This window comes from Stigmatopora nigra, chromosome 9 (genome assembly GCF_051989575.1).
Source record: "Stigmatopora nigra isolate UIUO_SnigA chromosome 9, RoL_Snig_1.1, whole genome shotgun sequence".
In the NCBI taxonomy this organism is placed as follows: domain Eukaryota; kingdom Metazoa; phylum Chordata; class Actinopteri; order Syngnathiformes; family Syngnathidae; genus Stigmatopora; species Stigmatopora nigra.
The window spans coordinates 8,161,049-8,183,228 of record NC_135516.1 but is presented as its reverse complement, the minus strand read 5'-3'; the positions used below and the strand labels follow the sequence as shown (position 1 = coordinate 8,183,228).

Below are 22,180 nucleotides of genomic sequence, written 5' to 3'. Positions count from 1 at the left end.
TGTTCTCAGTTGTACTCTTGTTACAATAACATGTTTTTTTAGTTGGTTTCTGATAAAATCATCTGGATTTTTCTGGGCTTTTCGTAACCTATTTATTTCGTATGTAGGACCATTTGTAGAAGGGGTGCCACTACATTTGGGGTCTTGGTTGAAGAGTGCATCTTGGTCGGAGGAAGAATGAATGTCTCCATTTTTATTTTTTCAAGCCACAAGTCCAGACATGGCTTCTGTCTCATCACATCTCATTTTATGAAATGATTTATCCTCACTAGGGTTGCGGGGGGTGAGGGAGTCTATCCCAGCTGACTTCGAGCCAGAAGTGGGGAATAACACCTTGAATTGGTGGCCAGCAAATCGCAGGGGACAAGGAGACAAAGAACCATTCACTCTTACACTCATACCTAAGGGCAATTTAGAATGTCCAATCAGGCTATCATGCATGTCCAAGGAATGTGGGAGGAAACCGGAGTACCTGGAGAAAACCCACGCAGGCCCGGGGAGAACATGCAAGTTCCACATAGGTGGACGGACTTGGATTTGAACAGAGGTCCCTGTGAGGCTGATGCACTAACCACTCAACTGCCCGGCCTCTGTATCATTCAAAATATATGATATGAATAAAACATTTTATGATAAAGTGATTCCAGCATGGGTTTTTTTTTGCATTCTTGAAAATAGTCATGATCCCTTAATGACACAATTGTACATGTGTGTGGTGAAGAAGAAAAATTCAAACCCAGCCCCTCATTAAATTAAGTTCAGAAATGGATATACAAGTTGAGTAATTGGTCATAATGGCAACTATTTGTCATACTTTTTAATTATCTGGACTTGAAATGAAAGTAAAACTCCACAACTTTGGGTTTAGCTGTGTTCACACTTTTTTCTTGATGGAAAGATTCCATTCAATCAAGCAATGCTTGCAGGTAAACTGCTTTTAAAAGTTGGCTAGGTAGGCGTGTCTATTCATTTTTGGCTTGTTACTTATCATGGCATCGGAGTTATTTAAAGGGAGGGGTCCATTTGGCAGTCCGCCACTTGCGATTTGTTATTTTTTCTTCCTCTCTCTGGTGACATCAAAATGATGCCAGCCCACATCCTGCCATCTCCTCCTCCTCCTCCTCTTAGCGCCTGTATCATTCCATGGACCCCTGAGACACAATTGCGCTCATTTGGGCGGTGTTTGCTCTTCCCGTTTAGCATGTTAAGTCATATCCACTACAATTATGCCCTGCACGTGCCGAGTGCCGAGATGATGTCAGCAAAATGCCAGCTTCCAAGTGAATGGTGACAAAGAAAGGCTCCATCCCATATATTCGGTGTGAGCATGCATGTGTGAGCATGCAATATATGTAAGCTTGGATGCTATTTTTTGTTTTGTTTGTTGGACTGTACATAAAGTTTTCTATAAACCTTTGGCCACCCCCTGACTTCTTAGCACTGTTTGGAAACAACAATGACATGGAATTTGTTCCAAACTGTTAGTAATTAACTAGGTATTTGAATCTTAGTACTTAAATAAACGTGAACACAACTGCCAGCAATGATAAATTGAGTAATTAGCAATAGAAAAATAGACATACTTGAAATAACTGTGCAAGTTAACTCCTCACAATTATTAAGAAAACAGTGAAAACTGAGTCATAAATACAAGAAGGAATGCAGTACAGTACAGTCACACTAGTATGTACAATAAACACTAATATATATGGCTTTTGTGTGTTGGCACAGAAAAACACTTGGATCATTAAGTACCTTCAAATTACTGTTAAAGTTTCAGTATGAAATAACCACCACACAATTCTGAAGGGTTGTATAAGTTGACATGTCGTAATTACAGTGACATTTCAAGTTAAATTGTGCAAATTGAGCTTCGTTATTGAGGGAAGTGTTTTGGACAAAAGAAAAAATCATTTTCATGTACCGCTTTTATTCTTTCTTAAATTACTGTTGTGGTGGATTTAAGTGCTAATGACGTTTTTTAAAGAGGTGACAGATGTGAAGTTGTCAGATTGCCTTTTGTATTCACAGGAGTTGGTGTTCATACCAATTTGATAAAACTGTTTTACAGTACCAAATACCTCATTTAATTACTGTTAGGGTTGCTGTGATTATTCAACTAATCCGTCACTACTCGGTCATCAATTCGACAATAGGTCCAATTTTTTGCTGCCACTGATGGCAACAAACATGGAAATCAATTTTAATTGGTGGGTTGGCAGTGAATCAAGGAATGATGGTAATCCAAGTTAAACATTGTCATACTCCCTGCATTACATTGAGTTCTCACATAATTTTGCAGTGCAAGTAGTGGTGCAGTGATGGTACACATATAAAATGTGAAAAGACAGGTTAATATTATTTCGTATTATATAGCAATTTTTGACTATGATATCACTAGTATTCTTTTTAACGAAGTCATTTTAGCATTTCATTAATAGAAAATAAAATATTAATATGTATTCAAACATTTTTCTGTCTTTGGTAATAGCAAAGCCGGGCTTACAATACACAGCATTTTAGTATAGCCAATGTCCCCAACCCACCTTCTTAAAACCCAGCAACAGCTGTGTCTACATCTAATTTACATTATCCACATTTATTTGTTTTTTCCTCTTTTTTTTGCCTTAGGGGTCGCAACAGAGGTAGGGCTACCATGGACGAGGAGGACAACATGGATGGAACAGAGATAACAGAGTCCATTGGCCCTCAGGACACAGGTGAGACTGCTATGCCCTGTTCCTGGTGAAATACTTTTTCAATGGATGTTAGAGGCAAATGGATGAGCGTGTTTTCATGGTACGTTGGCGGCCCTCTTCAGGGTTAGAAATGAAAAGGTTCAGCTTGAGCTGCAGCGGGTTTGGAAAGATCCCCTCCCCACCCATTCGCCATCTTTCACTCCCCGCCTCAACCTCTCCTCTTGTTAAGATTGGCATTGAGGTGCACTGGGAAAAAGCCCAAGGCTAATGCCCCCTAAAAGCTTATTAAAATCCCATCAGACTTTCCAGACGCATTTGTTCTCTTTTTTTTTTTCATAGAGCATCATGTGTTCTTTGCTTTGACTTCTCATTCATTTCGATGCTCCACCCCTTTTATGTTAGATACCATGGGGAGTGGTGTTTTTTCTTTTATTTGGTCTACCTGGTGTTGTGCCTGTGTATGTATTCACACATACATGCATACACAATTGTGTACATACATTCAGATTGTGTGTGGCAGCTGATGTTTTTTTTTCTTCCACCTGACTGGTATGGACAGTACGTGTTCAATTCCCGCCTCACTGGCAGCGTAATTGTAAGTGTAAGTGTGAGTGGTTGTCCGTTTCAATCTATGAGCTCCAATTGGCTGGCAACCAATTCAAGGTGTACTCTGCCGGCTGCCAGTGGTTGCCTGGGATAAGCTCTAGCATCATTGTTTGACTTCTTATTTGACACTTCAGAGACCCAACTGATTGTTTGTAGTTTTCTGTGATAAGGCAGTGATCTTAGACAGATGAAATGTCATTTTAAATTAATTTTGTCATCAGAATCATTCAATTTGAACACCATTTCAGATGCAGAAGTTCATGCAGGGGGGACTGTGGAAGTGTTGAGCAGTGATGCACCCGAGGGCATGTCATCTCCTACTCCTCCTGCCCAGAGCCCTCAAGCCGAGACTCTTGCAGGGTCGTCTGTCCCAGCAAGCAAAAGAGTCCAAAGCAGGTTAGTAATAACAAAGCCCTCAATGGCAAATATACAAAAAATCTTTGTGCTTTCTTTGTCCATATATTAAGTAAAACAGTCACAGTCTTTCCTCCCAAATCCCACAATAGTGTATGCCTTTACCAATCTTTGTCATTCATGATATTGACATTCACGATGGAAGGCGAAGTACTCGTGGGAGCTTTTGAAGAAGGTCGTCTTTCTGACCTATTTTTTTTTTTTTTAATTTACCTTCTGATAGGAGAATAGGCTACAACAAAGGGGATTTCATAACAACTATCCAATTGTTGTTTTCCTTTGTTCTACATCCTTTATTAATAGTGTGTTCTCTGTGAAGTTTGTTTTATTAATTTGTGCAGAAAAGAGAGGATACAATGGTTGTATATCTTCATTCAGCCAGCTACTATAAGTATATAATATCACATTGCAGTCAACTGTCCATTTTTCTTTTTCAGTGAGCATCTCTGTGCCTTCTGTTACTGTGGGACTCGTAGCCTGTTGGGTCAGGGGAAACTACAAGTGTTCAGTACCACCTTGCCCTTCGATAATCTTCTCCGACACAATGATAGTGGGGACTCGATGGGCAATGGCGGGAATGACACTGGGTCCACCGAGCCATATGTGGCTGGCAAGACCACCTCAGGACAGCAGGGACTTGCATAGTAAGTTAAGCCCTTTTCCTAATCAATTTGAACCTCTGGTGCTGGCAGTGATCATTTTTTTAATTTTTCTAGTTCAATTGGATTGGGCGTATACTGCCATAAGGTGACAAGTTTTGCAAATTAAAAAAAACAAAACAACATCAAGGCCTGCCATTCATATAGTTTGTCAACATCACATTTTGTGTTATATATAGGCACTAATATTAGCATTTGGTATACAAATTTGGCTTACATAAATAGAATGTAATGTCCACATTTGTGGACCCCAAAAAATATTAAAATAAAGTGACTAAAATAAATACCAATGGCTTACGGTCCCAATATGTTGACATTCCGGTTAGTTTTCTAAAAATAAGATTGTATCTGACCGTCTGTTTCTTTAACTTGTTTTTAATAGCGGGTCTGTAAGTGCTGAGGGAGATCCAGACCCAGCAAGTCGATTTTGGGATGAGCTCTCTCATGTCGGCCTTCCACAAGATCTCAACGTCCAGTCTCTCTTTGAGTCAGGTAAAATGGTTATCGCTTGGTTTTCAGCTAATCATTCTTGTTCAAATTTCCAAATGCTCTTCTCGTGAGAACTTTTATGTGTAACAATTACTTCTTTATTACTACTCACATGAATACAAGTATCAGTAGTGGGACTCAATCAAAAAAAAAAATAATTATGTAAAAATATTCTTTCTTTTCAATGTTTGCATAACAGGGCAATGCTGGGCACATCAGAGTTGTGCCTCTTGGTCTGAAGGTGTTTGCGAGGGCGAGGGACAATCTCTGCTTAATGTGGACCGAGCCATTGACTCAGGGAGCACAAAGGTGAGTGGGTGTTTTTTGGGCATCCATGCCCTAATGAGTATTAACACCATCTTAATGTGTCAGGGAAGGTTTACCTCCCTCACTGAGGCACAGTAAAGCTGATGGATCAGTCTGGCTGGTAAAGGTCAGCCTGGCACTGTGGCTCTGTCAACTGTGAAATGGAAAAGGTCACGCCACTCAACTGAGGTTGAGCTCTCATGGCGGCTCAGCCCATGTAGGCTGAGCAAAGCCACAGTGCGGGTGTTTGTGTTTGCCGCCGATTGGTTGTTCAGTCTGTCAGCAAATCTTCCACTTCAAGTCTGGAGCGGCTCTTCAAGTGCTCTCACTTAAGGCACAGCGAGAGGAAAAGAGCTTGAATAAGATTTTACCTGGAGTAATAATGTTAACAAGAGGGTGTTTAGTTTGTCTTGAGAAACATGCACGCAACTAAAAAATAAGTAGATGCTGAAAATGTCACATGTAACTAATTGTTCAGCCGAACAAAAACAACCCTCATCCCCAAATGTCTTTTTTTCTTGCAGCACTGTGCATACTGTAAGCGCCTTGGAGCATCCATCAAGTGCTGTGCTGAAGGATGTACTCAACTCTACCATTACCCCTGTGCGGGGGCAGCAGGGGCCTTTCAGGATATCAGGAGTCTGTCGCTCCTCTGCCCAGAACACATTGATTTGGCCATGCAGAAATGTAAGCGATACACTTAATTACCAACACATGGTTCCCTGAATGCTTATATTTTAGTCTTTGTTAGTCTACATAATAAAAATGCTTACATTTTTCCATCCACAGTTGTTGACGATGCAAATTGCGCACTATGCGACAGCCCGGGGGATCTAATGGACCAACTCTTTTGCACCAGTTGTGGACAGCATTATCATGGGGTCTGCCTGGACATGGCCGTGACCCCTCTAAGAAGGGCTGGTTGGCAATGTCCTGAGTGTAAAATCTGCCAGACATGCAAGTGAGTCACTTGTCATTAGAAGAAGAAAAAAGAATAATTAAAACAACCCATTGAAGGTTACATCAGTTTTGTGCACCACAATATTATTTCTAAAAAACATGTCATTGATTGTATTAACTTCAATGGGGATATTTTGGAGGAGGTACAACTGCCAAGCCACACATGACAATCAGGCTTCGGGATCTGGCCGTCAAGCCTTGTGTTTGTCCTGTCGTAGAGGGCCTCAGTACAATGTGCAAAACCCATGTTTTCCAGGAACCCAGGTGAGGACACTAAAATGCTGGTCTGTGACTTGTGTGACAAAGGCTACCATACATTTTGTCTACAACCCGCCATGGAAACGCTACCCACTAATGGATGGCGATGTAAGGTAAGAAAAAAGTCTTTCTCTGTTGCTGTCATAAGCTTTATTAAGACAGTATGTCTAAATATTACAATTTTGATTAGATGCCCACATATATTTCCATGGTCATTTCAACTGACATTTGTATCTGAGTAAACCTCATATAAGACAGGTATCTTAATTGAGTCATGTTGTGTCAATACACTCTCATTGAACATAGGACAGTCATTACAGCAGAAGCATTACATCCCACAACAGTAAAACTAAATCCGAATGGCTTTATTTATTAAGAAAGTATCTTTTGCCTAATAGAACTGCAGGGTATGCATCCAGTGCGGAACTCGAAACAGCGGGTTGTGGCACCACACTAGTCTGCTTTGTGAGAACTGTGTCCAAAACCAAGATCCTGCTCTGAGTTGTCCTATGTGTGCTTGCATTTTGGACCCTGAGCATCACAAAGATCTACTCCTCTGCCACACTTGTAAGAGGTAAGAGAAAATGCTTTGGCCCCCTTCTCTACTATCTTCACGTGTTAAATTAATGAGTGATTGCTGTCAATGGCCAGTTCTTTCAGTTCAAATAAATGCAGTGTTTCCAAAATTCATCACTTGCCATATGAAAGCTTAATGGTTTACCCTCGACGCACCTGTTAAACCAATGGTTTTGCACTCTTTTTTTTCAGATGGCTTCACCTTGAGTGCGAGCGTCAAAACTCAGGCCAAGTAGAAAACCAGCCCAGAGAAGACTTTGTTTGCTCCAACTGCAGGTCTCCCACTGTAGTACAGGCGCTTCAAACAGAGGATATGGACACTGGCCCAGAGGTTTGTCCTCAGCCAGCCTCAACGCACACAGACTCTGAGACTGGTTTACAGCCAGCTCAAAAGCACATGGACCTAGAACCTGGCGTTCTGCCACTTCCTGAAATGCACAATGACCCCAAGCCGGAATTACTCGCTGCTCCGTTGCTCTCGGATCCGGAGCCTTTTGAGGATGCTGTTCGGGAGGAGAAGCCAGTTATGTCTGCCCAAGAGCTTGGTGGGTCCTTATTCTCATAATATTTCCATTCAGTCATTTACTGGGATTAGACACTGTTTTTGTAATTGTCTACATTTCTCACACTTGCCATTCATTTTACAATTTTGTAGTTGCCATTTGAGATCCTGTTGAGCACTGTTGTGACTTTAAATTTTCTAAATAACTCATTAATTATTAATATTATCATATGCATTGGCATTTAAACTCCTAGATGTCTAGTTTGGCATGTATATGGTCTTCTGAGAGAAATGAGAGTGGCAGTAGGAAAATAGATTGGTGTGCTGGGGATGTAGTTGGCACTGCATTGATTACACTGTCTAGACTCCACTGGAGAGGAGAGGTATTTTCAGTGCTGAGATGCCTGTTATATTTTTCTCCAATCGTGCCATGCAGCAATGATGGCTGCTCCATGCCTTCTCACACTCATTGCTCACACTACTCCATTAGGACACAGCTCTGTGGTCATCAACTCATTGATTGTATAAGTAAGAGGTGTCCCAAGTTCTTTTCACCATGGGCCACTGCTCATTTATGGTTACCCTCAATGGACCACCTGTAACAGTTAAACCTCATGAGTGTATGTTATGGATGCGCTCATTGCATATTTTTGCATGCGGTCGAGTCTGGGTCACTTGATTTTGTGGATCTGCTGATCCGATAGCTCAAAGTCATATCAGAGGGTTATTATTTAAAACATTTTTTAGCAAATTAATTGTGTGGCACAAATATAAAGCTGCAAACGAATTACGATAAAAAGATTTGGTTCTCATAAATCAATTTGTATAATATGTAATTTAATGTATATTACTTTAACCAAAGTATTTATTCTTCCGTGTTAGTACATTCAAAAGCCTTCTCCCAATTGCATCTAGTAAATGAAACCTCCAGCTTATAAATTAATGCAGTACCTTTCCCGAAAGCTTAAGTAAGCTTTACTTAAAGGCTTTTCTGCGTTAATCAAAGCAGTGTATTTATCTAAACATCGCCTCATTCACTGTAGGAGGGGTGTGGGATGTATAAATATGAATGAGAGAGTGTGTGTGTTCAGCTCGGTCAAAAGCTAAACACTAAAGAGACTTGGAGGGCCATCTTCTAAATGACTTTCTGGCATGGGCACCGGATGAGCACCTGCAAGCTGCACAGTCGCAGGTCCAGAGCAACAGACTTTGGGATGTTTGTTGTCATGGTTACTCACTTCCTTGGCAGAGATGCATTGCAGGTGCATGCATGTGGATGTCAGATCAGTGTGACATGGGAAGTTGTTGATGGAAATGGTGTGTCCCCCAGTAAGACTACACTGTGTGTACTGTCAGTGGCTGTATTTCTTTCAATGGGTTTTTCCTTAAAGCCAAGCCTGACTACTTCTATTCATGCCAGGCTAGTGTTAATCTTTGATATGGGAGCCCTCAATTCAAGAACAGCACATAGACTCAATCTCGTGTGAATAATTGTTGCCAAGTAATGCATGAAATAACCTTAACTCAATATTTATATATTAGCTTCTCCCTAATTGCAGCCATGTCTTTAATGTACATGTCAATGATGATGTGTGTTGATCACCCCACCCTAATTTCCCTTTTTCCCCCCTATAGACACTTCAATGGGACCAGAAATTAAAAGTGAAAGCTACGGATCCACAGAATTTAAACCAGGTTGGTACCCAATTGTGTATTATTATGTAATGTTGGTATGTAATTGAGTTTTAATCACCATGTGTTTTCTTCAGAAATAAAACCCGCAGCAAAAACCCAGGTCATCATTACGGACAGTCCTGTGGATTCAGTGATTCTAATAGAAGCTAAAACAACGCAGGAAATTGCTTTAGAAACCAAGCCAGCAAATACAGAGACCTCCCCCAAACAGGGCGCGGTCACCCCCAGCACAAAGGATTTTAAGGCCATCATTGCAACCACCAAAGAACTAAGTACTGTATCAGTACCTCTCACGAACCAACCAATGGAAGTTTCACTATCCCAGGCTTTGTGTGTGGATGTAGCCATGGCTTCTTTGTTGAAAAGTACTCCTAAAGACCTTAAGGAAAGCACGGATGGCAATTTCCATCAGTCCTCAGTCTCTGCAATGTCAGAAGAAGTTAACAGGACATCAGAAAAGATTCCACATCTTTCTTTTCCCATGCTGTCTATGGAGGAGAAAGCACTCAAGGCAACTGTAGAGCAGTTGGCAGAGATGGTCACCACTTCTTCTCATTCCATGCCCATGGCCCGTGGGATAACTCCCAGAGAACCATCCCAGACCTTTGGAGAACAGGGAATTTTAATGCCCACCACTACTCTTATACCACTTACCCCGAAGATTGGAATGGGGAAGCCTGCTATCACCAAAAGGAAGTTCTCACCGGGAAGGCCACGGGTAAAACAGGTCAGATTCTTATTATTAATACGTGGGATTTAACTTTGTCTCCATCTTACCTGTCTTACATTTCAGGTGGTAAAGAAAATAATCATACCCCATGTTATCCCTTGCTGTGGGTTACTTTGGGTCTGTGCTTTGTTCATTAAGGCAGCTATTGCTTTCGTATTGACACTTTTCTGTCAACATTTTTTACGCCTCAGTTTACATTTTTACATGGAAAAACTAAGCTATCAGATTCTTGCAGTGGACTGTTTACATGTCAGAGTTTGTCCAATATAGCAATTGCATCATTCTCTTGACTGACACCTTGGAGTATTGAAATGCTGCGGAAGCGCTTTATTCCTTTGTTTTATAAACATGATAGGAAAACACTGCTGGATTTTTTTCTACAACAGCTACGTTTATTTAAGGCACTGTGGGTCCAATAGAATGTTCAATAGTGAATCCAGTCCAATTATAAGAGGGCGTGTAAATGTATGCTACTACTTTAATTATTATTCCTGTAACTAACTAAATCTCTCTACTTTTTCACATTTTTTTAGCCTCGAGAACATGTATTTGAAAAGAGGGGCTTAGAATTTATTTATATTTCTTGTTCATTGCATTGAATTTCATTTTCAGGGTGGGATTAACAAGCCATGCCACATGCATAGAGCATTTCGACTTGAATCCTAACAACTTGTGTGTATTATGAGTGGTGCTGGTCTGAGTGGACAGATTTAATCTGGAGACAAGTCGCTTGTATTAGAAGAAATTCACAAGGCTTGGAGCACCTCAGATTGTTGGTGGCCTTCCATCAGATGATGGAAGTTTTTCATTGCAATTTTATTTCAATTTGTGCTTTGATGCAAATGTGAAAAACTGAATCATTTTATCGCTTCCTTCCCTTTTACATGGCGATCTGCTGCATGAACTGCATTTAACACTGACTGGCTTTGCAGTTTGTTCATCAGCTGTACTAAATCGCTGCATAGGGAAAAAAAACATGGTTCTAACACAATAGTGTTATCAACCTGCCCTGTTTGCATTTTTTGCACGTCAACCATTTTTCACCTCAAACTGTTGCATAGGTGGATGCATACAATGGAACCTCCGAAGTTCAAAGTTTAAACATTAGTGCCCTTTATTTAATTGCCAGATAGTTTTTCTTATACAAAGAAGTTTTCCTAAACCGGAAAGCATCGTTAACTGGTGGTTAGGTTCGATGCATTTTGATTCTGATGTTTGGAGTTCCAGTTCGGACTCTAGCCTTTCTTTGTAGAGTTTGTATGTTTTCCACCACCAAACCATACTTGTTAGATTCATTGAAGGCTCTAAATCAATTCCATTTTTCAAACTTACGTTCATCAAAATAATTGTAAAATCAACCCGGTGAGATGCATTTTAAAACAGTTTAACATTTTCTAAGTTGAAGTGTAAACACAATTTAAGCACTAAACTACCGGAGTAACTCAAACAAAATCAAACTATAAGATTGAAGGACAAACAATTGGAAAGGAAACAGGCAGGTATGTTTAAGTCCAAAGTGCACGTCTTTTTGGGGTGTTCCACTGTATTGAATATTCCCATATGGCTACATTATGAACTCACCACATCCCATTCTAACATCATTCTCTGTACATTGTTTCTTTGCTGGCTTTGTTTTTACGTTGCTGCATTTTGTCGCCCTCTTCTTCCCTCTCTTTCTCACTCTCTCACCTCCCCTTCCTTGCCTTAGGGTGCATGGAGCCCCCATAGCAGTGTGACCTCCCCCTTGTCCTGGTCACCAGACCAGCCAGAGGGGTCCGATGTTCCAAAGACCAGGCACTATTCTGGCAGCCCCAGCTGGAGCATCAGAGTGGTAAATAAATGCTGTAGCTTACTAGATAGCCCCCTGCTTACCGTGGTGACTAACACTCTACAAGGGTCACCAGGTACCATAATTCTACTAATTCAAAATATCTTACTGAGAGGCTGTGGCTCATAGGCAATTACTTCACAAAGTGGACGTGACAAAGGATTGTATTTGGTTCTTCTATGGTTTGCTGTGCAGTATTAGTGGGATATTTTTACAACACTTTTCAAGAGAATTTACTTATGTCCTTTAGTGGCCCCTCATTTTTCCCTGTCACATCAGTCAGCAAAATCTCTGTCATGTTAGTGACTTGATTCATGCCTCTTTTTTGTTTCATTTGAATCATCTTTGGCAGTTACTGTCGATTTTTTTTTTTTTCTGGAACGGCATCATGACGGATTGTACGTTTGGAAAAGGTGCAAAAAAAGGCAATGAGATTAGAGTCGCAAAGGGAATTTGATTTTTTTTTTAACAAAATGACAATCAAAAATGAAAAATGTGATTTTAGTTGTATCAGTATACAACACACTGATAATGTAGACAATCAGATGGAAACTGCTGTAGATATTGATTTTTGTATATGAAGGAAATTGCGTGTTTGGTTGGAATCCATCAAAAATGTCCAATTCAGAAACACCTTCAAATTAGACTAAAAGTGTAAAACTAAATTAAACTATTTTTTTAACTTGTCTATACAGTCTTATCAAATGACTAGCTCTTAGTTCAAGCTTTTGCCACCATTTCTCCCATGGTGACATGCAATAGTCTTCAGCCCCCATAGTGACCCCGAACAGGATAAACAGTAGACAATGGATGGGTGTATCATAAAAAGTGATGCTCCTCTCCCCACGCAGGGTCCATATCCGCATCTCACTGACTGTATTATCACACACCTTAACTCATGTTTACCTTACCTCCACAGGGTCGAGGCTCGGGCTTTCCAGGAAGAAGGAGGCCGAGGGGTGCCGGTCTGTCAGGTCGAGCTGGACGTGGCAGGGCTAGGGGCAAGAGTGGAGTGTGTCCCAGCATCATCCCTGGGGTATGTTGTTAAAATAATGTGTAATTTCATTTTAATTCATTTTTTTTAGGATACACCAATTTTGTTCATGGTTCATTGTGACCAGCATGTAAGCTTAATAAGAATTCATTAATAATTTAATGACTCCAAATATAAATAACATGTTTGAGGCAAAAAAGTAGCCTTTTCTTTGCAAAATGGCTTCAGAATGTTACATTATAAAACATTTGGGTGTCCAGAGTCGCCTATTTATACTTTTTGTAGTTTGTGCATGTGTGTGTGTATAGAGTATTGTCGAATTTCTACTGTTTTTGCTACCCCCAATAGTTCCCCACAATGGAAACATCATACCCAATCAAGGAGGATGAAGAGAATGCCATGCATAACACAGTGGTCATATTTTCAAGCAATGACAGTTTTACACTCAAGCAGGTAGGTTCTGTGTGTATGTACATGTACTGCTTGAAATAAATTGCCTTCCCTGACACATTAAGATGGTGTTAATACTCATTAGGGCATGGATGCCCAAAAAACACCCACTCACCTTTGTGCTCCCTGAGTCAATGGCTCGGTCCACATTAAGCAGAGATTGTCCCTCGCCCTCGCAAACACCTTCAGACCAAGAGGCACAACTCTGATGTGCCCAGCATTGCCCTGTTATGCAAACATTGAAAAGAAAGAATATTTTTACATAATTATTTTTCCTTTAGGACATGTGTGTAGTGTGTGGGAGTTTCGGCCTTGGTGCGGAAGGCCGCCTTCTGGCTTGTGCTCAGTGTGGCCAGTGTTACCATCCTTTCTGTGTCGGCATTAAGGTACACTCCTCTACAGCATACATCCTATGTTTGATATTTTCCTTTTAATGGAATTGACTTTCTCATCTTTTAATAAAAACAGTTGTTGGAAAAATTCCACCCTGAAAAAGTGCCAATACCTAAAATCAATTATACTTATCAGTGCACAACTGCCAATTTATTACACCTGTAAGAATGTATTTTTGTTTTTCCACCAAATGGATATTATCATAAAACTCCAGCATAAATCTCCTTCTCCTAATTTTTAAGCAGAATGGCAGCCACTGTACACTGAAAATTTTCTCATCCCCAGATTACCAAGGTGGTGCTCAGTAAAGGCTGGCGTTGTCTAGAGTGCACAGTGTGTGAGGCCTGCGGCCAGGCCACTGACCCTGGTCGCTTGCTTTTATGTGATGACTGTGACATCAGCTATCACACATACTGTCTCGACCCTCCGTTGCAGAATGTACCCAAAGACAGTTGGAAGTGCAAATGGCAAGTGATGAATACTATTTTTTTGTGCTGCGATGTCGTCTACAAATTGATTTGAACATTACAATGTGACCTCTGTGATTTTTGTCCTCTGTAGGTGTGTGTCCTGTACGCAGTGCGGCGCCACCACTCCAGGTCTGAGGTGTGACTGGCAGAATAACTACACCCAGTGTGCTCCCTGTGCCAGTCTTTCAACATGCCCAGTCTGCCTGGTCACCTACAGCGAAGGCACCATCATTGTCCAATGCAGACAATGCGACAGGTCTGCAGCTGTTATTAATACAAAAAAATGAATTGCTTATAAAAATGTTTTCCCTTGAAAAACTTGTTTTGTCCACAGGTGGTTTCATGCTTCTTGTCAGGGTCTTCACTCAGAGGAAGATGTTGAGAAGGCTGCAGAGAACTGCTTTGATTGCACAATGTGCCGAAATTTTAAGATCACTAAAGGTAGGAGTTTGCAGGTGTTTTCTGGGATGGGCACAAATTGTGTGGTGTTTTTTTTTTTTTATATATATATTTTTTTCACTTTTCAAAGTGTTTTGAGCTCTCTGTGTTTATAAGGATGGATTTGTCAAAATAGGTCAAACATTATTGCAGAAATTTCCTGCCTCAATTTTTTGGTTTCTAATATTACTCATGTATAGGCACTGGCTCTTTCTCTGACTATAAAGAGTAGCGTCTACCTTACTTGCCGCTGGGCCAAAGTGTAATTTTTTTTCTACTTGATGCCTGATTTAATTAGTTCTTTTTTTGCTGTGTATGTCTGACAGTTTTAAGTAAACCCAGAGACACCATTGAGCCTGCTGTCATGACACAAATTGTCACCAAAGCAAGAGAAATGGGTAAGATAACTACTGATATTATACGCTTGTTGGACACAACCATGTTTGAGTAGTAATTTCCAATATAGTTAATTCTTATGATTATTAAAATTTCCTCAGATTTGTCGAGGACCTACACCCAGGACGGGGTTTGTTTAACAGAGTCAGGACTTTGTCAGCTCCAAAGCCTGTCTGCTACAGCATCAAGGCGCAGGAAACCCAAGCCCAAACTCAAACTCAAGATAATCAACCAGAACAGCGTGGCTGTCCTCCAAGCCCCTTTGGATCCTCATTCTGAACACTCCCGGGACGAGGATATGGAGGATGCAAGAGGTAACCAATGTTGTTACCGGTTATATGGATATAAAACAATGCCTACAGAAATAACATGCATTTGAAAAAAAAGTAATAATGATATTTTTTTTTTTTTGGGGGGGGGGGCTGGGGCTATAAGTCACGCTATTTACACAGTTTGGGTCGGCCTGCAACTTGTTAAATTTTATAAATTTATAGTGAGACTATACAAAAATGTTTGAAAACTAAAAGAGTGACAATATTTTACTAAATGCTTGACATAACATGTCTATACTGAAATAATCCTTTTTACTTCAGTACACTGTATATCTTCATAAAATGCCCTTGAGTGATAAAGTGCTAAGAGATTAAAACAGCCAATGTTGAAGTAATGTGCAAATGAAATGTACTTGATTTCAGTCAGGCAAATGTCCTTCCATTGGGGTTTTATCTAGAATTGACACAGGTGCCGTGTTGAGGGAGCCATACCCTGGCTTATCGCCGCCGGGCCGTCATTTATCATCAATTTTCTCTTCTTTTAGCGGAGGCCGAACTCTTAGATTGCGAGGGCAAGTCTGACTCCAGCCCAGAGCGCGAGCCTGTGGAAGACGATTCCAAGGGGGTCGACGGTGGAAAGAAGAGGAAGAGGAAACCGTACCGACCGGGTAGGGCACCTGATTGAAGGAGACAGCTCCACTGAAGCATGAAATGTGACAGTGCAAGCCTGACGCTATTGCTGTAGCAAGTACTGTGCTCCCCGACCAAAACAGGCCTTCATCTAGTGTTTCTTAGCCTTCTCACCAAATACCTTTGAAAAATAGGCATAGAACCTAGCATCTTGATTTTCTGCAGACTGCTTCTCCATTAATTTATTGGAAATGAATCTCTTCAAGGCATCGGTGGGTTCATGGTGCGGCAGAGAAGCCGACCGGGCCAAGGTCCAAGCAAGGCTAAACGATGGCTGTGTAGAAAAGATTCTTCTGGTTCAATGTCAGTGCCAGACTGTCATATTGGAAAAGAAGAAGGTCAGTACAACCTTGTTTCACCTTTGTACACATGGACATATATTGCATGTATAGATTCCTTGATTAAACACTCAGAGGGTGATCATTTAACTCGAGAGACTGGCAGTGCACACTCGCTTTGAACATCGCAATTTGTGGGTGATGTAGGTCACACTTTAATACTTGTAGTGTGTCCTACATCACCCTAAAAGTGATTGTACATATGTGGATGATTTTTTTTAATTAACAAAAATAGTCACTATACAGGGTTAAAATGATATAGTAGGCTAACCTACACTGTAGTAAAATTAGTAATAAACAGAGGAATTCTTAAACATAGCTATAAACTGTAACCCTTTTAGATGTAGCTTCATGAAAACCTGACAAGCATGGCTATGTATTTTGTGGTCATTTTAGTTGGAGGGTGGACGGAAGCACAGCCTGACACACCTGTGGATGAGACACCTCCAGGAGCAGAGGTTGCGGAAAAAATCAAAAAACGCTACAGAAAGAAGAAAACCAAATTGGAGGAGGCCTTTCCCGCCTACCTACAGGTATGTCACCTTGGAAAGATGAATGTGCAAATCAATCACTTCTGACTGATTTTATCACTCAATTTGATTGGATAATGCATTTTTGGATTGAACTTCCACAGATTGTGTTTGTAGAAGCTAGGTAATTCAAAGTGCATTACATCAAAACCACCTAAATTTTAAGCACAGAATTCCTCTGCATGTTTTTGTCCCCCAAGGTAGAAGGAACTGTCATATCATGCTGTTTAAATGGTCCATGTCTGGGTTGTGAATTCACCCAAAAAATGCTTAAATGGATGTGACTTCAACATTTCTCGTCTCAAGACAATATTTCACTGTCACCTTATGTTGGCCAAAACACAGATATGTGATGTGCATGAAGCCACAGGCAAGATGTCAGCACTGCTCTTTATACCACCACAAAGGAAGTGGGTGGTGTTCTGTCAAACGTAAAGGTCCCAACTCTGCAAAGCACATATCATTCATTATTGAATAAGTAACACGTTGGGCTTTTACAGTCCATGTGCTGCTGGGACTGCTATGGTTGCATGTCTTCTAAGATTGTGGATGACATCTGGGAAAAGTGGTTTTGGGGTTGATTGGTGCTAATGAAATTGAGGTCAGCTTTATTACTGCTGTTGGTTTCAGAGCTGATGTTGAATGCATAGTTGAATGATCCTCACGGTAAATGTGTCTTTCTAATAATAGTGTGTAGTGACAGTTATACAAGTGCTTTGCCTTGTTGTGCTTAGGAGGCATTCTTTGGAAAAGACCTTCTGGACAAAAGTAAACAGAGCAGGCAGCAAGGGGTGGAGTCGGGTCTAATCGAAGATGGGCAAAGCCACCTCGAGAGGAAGCGTCTTGCTGCCGGCTTCCTGAATTCTTCAGCAGATCCTCTACTCAGTGCCACTGCGAGGTCCCTCTCTACCAGACTACTTGCAGAGCGTATGTTCTCTATTTCAATTAAATGGCATGGGTAAACGATGGCAAGGGATCTTATGGCCTATTCAAACAAACATCATGTTCAAAATTCAATAGTACCCTATTTAATATTTCTAAGTTGGGGAGCCTGTTGGATTCCAGGACCTACTTAATGTAATTTTCATTATTTTCATTATTAACTTTTCACCCTTACACAGACAGACACCTCATAAATGCACTTACTATATAATGAGCTGTCCACATTTATTGTCTTAAGTCAAGGTTGTCACATTGTGTTGTTTTTCATTTTCCACCCACTCTTATATCCGTTTACCATCATTGTCAGTTATAATTTGTGACATTAGTTTTTTTTTCTTTTCTTTTTTTTTTGTCTTCCCCCTCATTTACAGAGACATCTGAGGAGCCATTAGTTGATCTATCTGATGTTTTGAATACTGATGCAGACATCTTGGGAATGCTCGGGAAGCCAAGCAGTGACTCTGGTGCGTTTTTAATTCTATAGGCGGGTGCAGTGGTAACAAGGTCAAATCTGCTAGTTATATCAATATATTCCCAATTGGAAGAAATTTGAGGTCGCCCAAAAAGTATATTATTTATATATTTATTTATTTAATAATATATAGACCGGGTTTTCCATATATAATGTGCACCACGTTATAAGGCACTACAGTAGAGGCTGGAGTTACGTTCATATGCATCCATTAGACAGATTGTAAATCAGCTTTCTAACTACTCCATTCACTCCCAAAAAGCATAAACAACTGTAGTTGTACTAAAGTATTAGTATTTTTGTGACACGGTTTATCTTCTGAGTGCTTTCACGTACACAATATGATCAACCTTGTTCAACACAAAAGAAACACGTAAAGCTCACTTTATCAGTTCATTTCTCATCGACGATTTCCTCAAATTCTTTGTGTTCAGTGTCTGAATTGAACAGCTGGGCAAAATGGACAACCATTACCCAGGCTCCGTCTCATCAAAATCGTCATTAATGGAGTCTGTGTCGCTTTGGTTGTCTGGCAGCTGAGTGACAATTCCTGCCGTTCTGAAAGCTCAAACCACAGTTGAAATTGATATATCAGGCAGATAGTGGTGTATATTGTCCTGTGCTGTCTACCAAGGGTGTTAATGGACTCGGCGACTACTTGCCATAATTGCGAGACCTGTTGCGGCTCAATATTGATCCATATATAATATATAGTTCGCGGTCTAGCTTCGAATGCTCTGTTGGCGCCAATCTAGCGACTGGAGTTCTTCTGTCAATACACTCGGAATGACAGCGAACACCAAATTAGTGTGTTCGCCGTCATACCGGGTCAATTGACAAACAAACTATATATATGTATATACATCCCAGTATGCGCCACCCTCATGGGAAAATGGAGTCTCCTGCTGCTTACCCTAGTTGCAAGACCTGTTGCGGATCAATATTGATCCATTTATAATATATAGTTAGCAGTTTAGCTTTGAATGCTCTGTTGACGCCAATCTAGCGGCAGGAGTTCTTTTGTCAATCCAACCGGAATGACGGGGAGCACCAAATTAGTTTGCTCGCCGTCATACTGGGTGTATTGGCAAAAGAACTACATATCCCAGCATGAATCGCACACAGGGGGAAATGAAGTCGCAAGCTGCTTACCATAGTTGCGGGACCTGAAGAGGATAATGTACCCTATCGACTAATTTTTTTTATCTTATTGTGAAAATTTTAAGAAATTCAGTTCATCTTTATTTTTCATCTGTTTGCATTGTCCGAATCATATTTTTATTTATATTGTTTTTCCCACTCATCTTATCTGTTTTTGGTTCTTTTAGGTCTTGATTTTTGCCCCTTCCAGGTTGATGGCTCACCACCTCACTTTGGTAAGGGTTTGCTGGTCTTAATTTACGAGATTCAATACAATCTCGAATTCCTACACTAACTATCTTCCTTTCCCCTACATATTGTATTTCTTTAACACAGTGTGTAACAATATTGAGTTTGAATTTCTGGAAAAGACCCTGAAATTTTTTGTTTTTTTCCTTAATCAAAAATCTTGTCAAATAACAGGCACCAGCAGTCAACCGTCCAATTCTAAGACACTAATAGTTGCCTGCAAATTTACTTTTCAAATAATTTCCATGAATCCATACAAACACTTGCTTCCATGAATCATACCAAGGACCCCATTAAAAGCTGTGCCACACTTGCATTCCTCTAACATTTTTTTTGCTTGATGACCTTTGCTCAACAATTTTTGCCGTAATGCAGATTTTTCAAGTTAGTTAGGAAAAGAAAACTTCTTATTATTTCAGTTTTGTATTTATTTTATGTAATGTCAATGAATAGTTTGGTCTATTCCTAACTCGCTGTTGCTTTTCCAAATATTAACCACACAAGATGTTTTCATATTTTGTTCACTTCAGCTACCTTTTCATACATATATACACAGTCAAGTATTTTTCTGGGGAGTTGTAAGATCGTTTTTGTTTGATGTCTTTTTCCACAGCTGGTCTGGACATGGGCCCATTAACAGATAGTTCCCCAGTCGCACCTCATGGTCGCAGAACACCTAGAAACCTTCCAGAAGAACCTCTGGATGGCATTCTTAGTCCGGAATTAGACAAAATGGTCACTGATGGTGAGTGTGGAATAATAGGTCAGCATTTACCACAAGGAGGCAAACAAAATACGATAATTTTATGCCCAGATGTCTTTTTGATATTCCATTCCTTTATTATTTCCCCAGAATCAATCCTCAGCAAATTGTACAAAATCCCAGGTTTGCAATCTAACTTTTTTTCCCTATATATTATGTCTTATTATCAGTCACATTCTTCTGAAATCAATGACATCTTTAACAAAGAGTTATATCCTCTTAACACTGATACAGAGCTGGAGGGCAAGGACGTGGAGGATCTCTTTACTGCGGTCCTCAGCCCTAGCCCAAGCCAACCACCTCCGCCATTGGTGCCTCATCCCCAGGGTCCTAGGCCCCTCTCCTCGACACCTGGCACTTGTATGCCACATCCAACCACAGGTGCACTATTGGTTAATTGGTCTATTTTGGTATGTTCTAATTTTAAAAATGACAATATGATTTTTTTTCTATCACTGCAGGCAATCCAATGTTTCCAAGGATGCCAGTGATTAATGGAATGATAGGTCCAGGCCACCGTTTCCCTTCAAATTCAGGAGCAGGGCCCTTAATCCCGGAAAATTTCTCCCCCCTCAACCGTATGCCTTTCACAGACAATCCCAGGTAATATACTGAATTTAGTCCATATTGACTGGGAAGGCTGTCTGCCACCCTTGCCCAGTCGTCATTGACAATCAATATGTTAAATGGTTGACATACATGGGGTTAAAGAGTTCTATTTGTCTTCCTTAACAGGGATAGAAAGTTCTGTCAAATGCCCAGAGAAGCACTTGGTCCATGGCCTTCCCCTACCCATGGCCTAGGCCCTACACCTTCTGGATCACTGCCTGAGGGGGAAACTGAAGCCATGTCTAATGCCCAAAGGAGTACTCTCAAATGGGAGAAAGAGGAGACACTGGGGGAGCTTGCTACTGTTGCACCTGTCCTGTACACCAACATCAATTTCCCTAACCTCAAAGAGGAATTCCCGGGTTGGTCAAAGGCTCTTAATGTTATTTTCCCATCGCCCTCCAGTGTACAAATTAACCATAGAGCTGGGTTGTTGTTTTTTTCCTCAACAGACTGGTCCACCAGGGTGAAGCAAATTGCAAAACTGTGGAGGAAAGCTAGTTCACAAGACAGGGCCCCATATGTGGTAAGATCATTTATGGTTGTACATTTAAAACATCCTTAAGTGTAAATACCCTATGAACGAACTGTAAGCACGAGAAGTCAATTTTAGTTCTCCATTAACACACTTCTGTAATGCATTGGTTCCCTTGCCAGTACCTAATCTAGCCATTCAGAGATTACCTAATTAAAATGGCAGGCTTGCTCACTCCACAGTAGTCTGTGTAATGTTTCATGTTTGAAGAATATCAATACTTGAGATTGTATACCTCTCATTATTGTTGGTAAAATGCATAGTCAATGAGTGGGAAGGAAGCAATACCCCCTGATACTCTCATTTGCAATACCCCCTGATACTCTCATTTGATTGACTAAAATTGTAATGTGAATTAAAAGATAATGATGGCTGTTTTGCCTACTAATTAACTTTTTTTTCTCGACTACAAGTAAAATTTTGTCTTTTCACTTGATGAAACAAGATTAGTTCTGCCGGGAGTGAATTGATCAATGTCTTGTCTCGCACTTTGAAGTTAATTGGTAAGTTTTGCCTTGTGTGCTTGTGATTTGTTTTGATTGTGGGTTGATGTGCCTTACAGCAAAAAGCAAGAGATAACCGAGCTGCCCTGCGCATCAACAAAGTCCAGATGTCCAATGAAACAGTGAAGAGGCACCATCCACAGAATCCACAGCCCCCTGAGGTGTTTGATCCCAACATACCACTAGACACAGAACTGCTGTTTAAAGACCCTTTGAAACCAAAAGAGTCAGAGCATGAGCAAGAGTGGAAGTTTAGACAGGTAAGAGGGTGTGC

At 40.6% G+C, this 22,180-nt stretch overlaps 1 protein-coding gene across 2 annotated transcripts in view; it reads left to right on the top strand.

Annotated features, from left to right (window-relative positions):
• The window catches only part of kmt2cb (lysine (K)-specific methyltransferase 2Cb), a 45,568-nt gene that overhangs the window by 7,301 nt on the left and 16,087 nt on the right, over nt 1-22,180 (top strand). Inside the window, exons 3-36 of one of the 2 annotated variants that reach the window (XM_077723740.1) lie at nt 2,632-2,720; nt 3,554-3,701; nt 4,157-4,363; nt 4,761-4,870; nt 5,067-5,176; nt 5,698-5,860; nt 5,963-6,134; nt 6,390-6,504; nt 6,790-6,965; nt 7,160-7,512; nt 9,105-9,164; nt 9,239-9,891; nt 11,603-11,725; nt 12,642-12,758; nt 13,065-13,169; nt 13,448-13,552; nt 13,845-14,026; nt 14,121-14,285; nt 14,364-14,470; nt 14,794-14,865; nt 14,965-15,177; nt 15,681-15,803; nt 16,032-16,163; nt 16,560-16,696; nt 17,428-17,620; nt 18,007-18,099; nt 19,436-19,483; nt 20,110-20,241; nt 20,350-20,382; nt 20,494-20,640; nt 20,721-20,862; nt 20,995-21,230; nt 21,321-21,394; nt 21,966-22,166. In XM_077723740.1, the coding sequence (XP_077579866.1) occupies nt 2,632-2,720; nt 3,554-3,701; nt 4,157-4,363; nt 4,761-4,870; nt 5,067-5,176; nt 5,698-5,860; nt 5,963-6,134; nt 6,390-6,504; nt 6,790-6,965; nt 7,160-7,512; nt 9,105-9,164; nt 9,239-9,891; nt 11,603-11,725; nt 12,642-12,758; nt 13,065-13,169; nt 13,448-13,552; nt 13,845-14,026; nt 14,121-14,285; nt 14,364-14,470; nt 14,794-14,865; nt 14,965-15,177; nt 15,681-15,803; nt 16,032-16,163; nt 16,560-16,696; nt 17,428-17,620; nt 18,007-18,099; nt 19,436-19,483; nt 20,110-20,241; nt 20,350-20,382; nt 20,494-20,640; nt 20,721-20,862; nt 20,995-21,230; nt 21,321-21,394; nt 21,966-22,166 (5,236 nt within the window). The remainder of the gene's footprint in view (nt 1-2,631; nt 2,721-3,553; nt 3,702-4,156; nt 4,364-4,760; nt 4,871-5,066; nt 5,177-5,697; nt 5,861-5,962; nt 6,135-6,389; nt 6,505-6,789; nt 6,966-7,159; nt 7,513-9,104; nt 9,165-9,238; nt 9,892-11,602; nt 11,726-12,641; nt 12,759-13,064; nt 13,170-13,447; nt 13,553-13,844; nt 14,027-14,120; nt 14,286-14,363; nt 14,471-14,793; nt 14,866-14,964; nt 15,178-15,680; nt 15,804-16,031; nt 16,164-16,559; nt 16,697-17,427; nt 17,621-18,006; nt 18,100-19,435; nt 19,484-20,109; nt 20,242-20,349; nt 20,383-20,493; nt 20,641-20,720; nt 20,863-20,994; nt 21,231-21,320; nt 21,395-21,965; nt 22,167-22,180) is intronic. The other variant, XM_077723741.1, reaches the window with a different exon arrangement.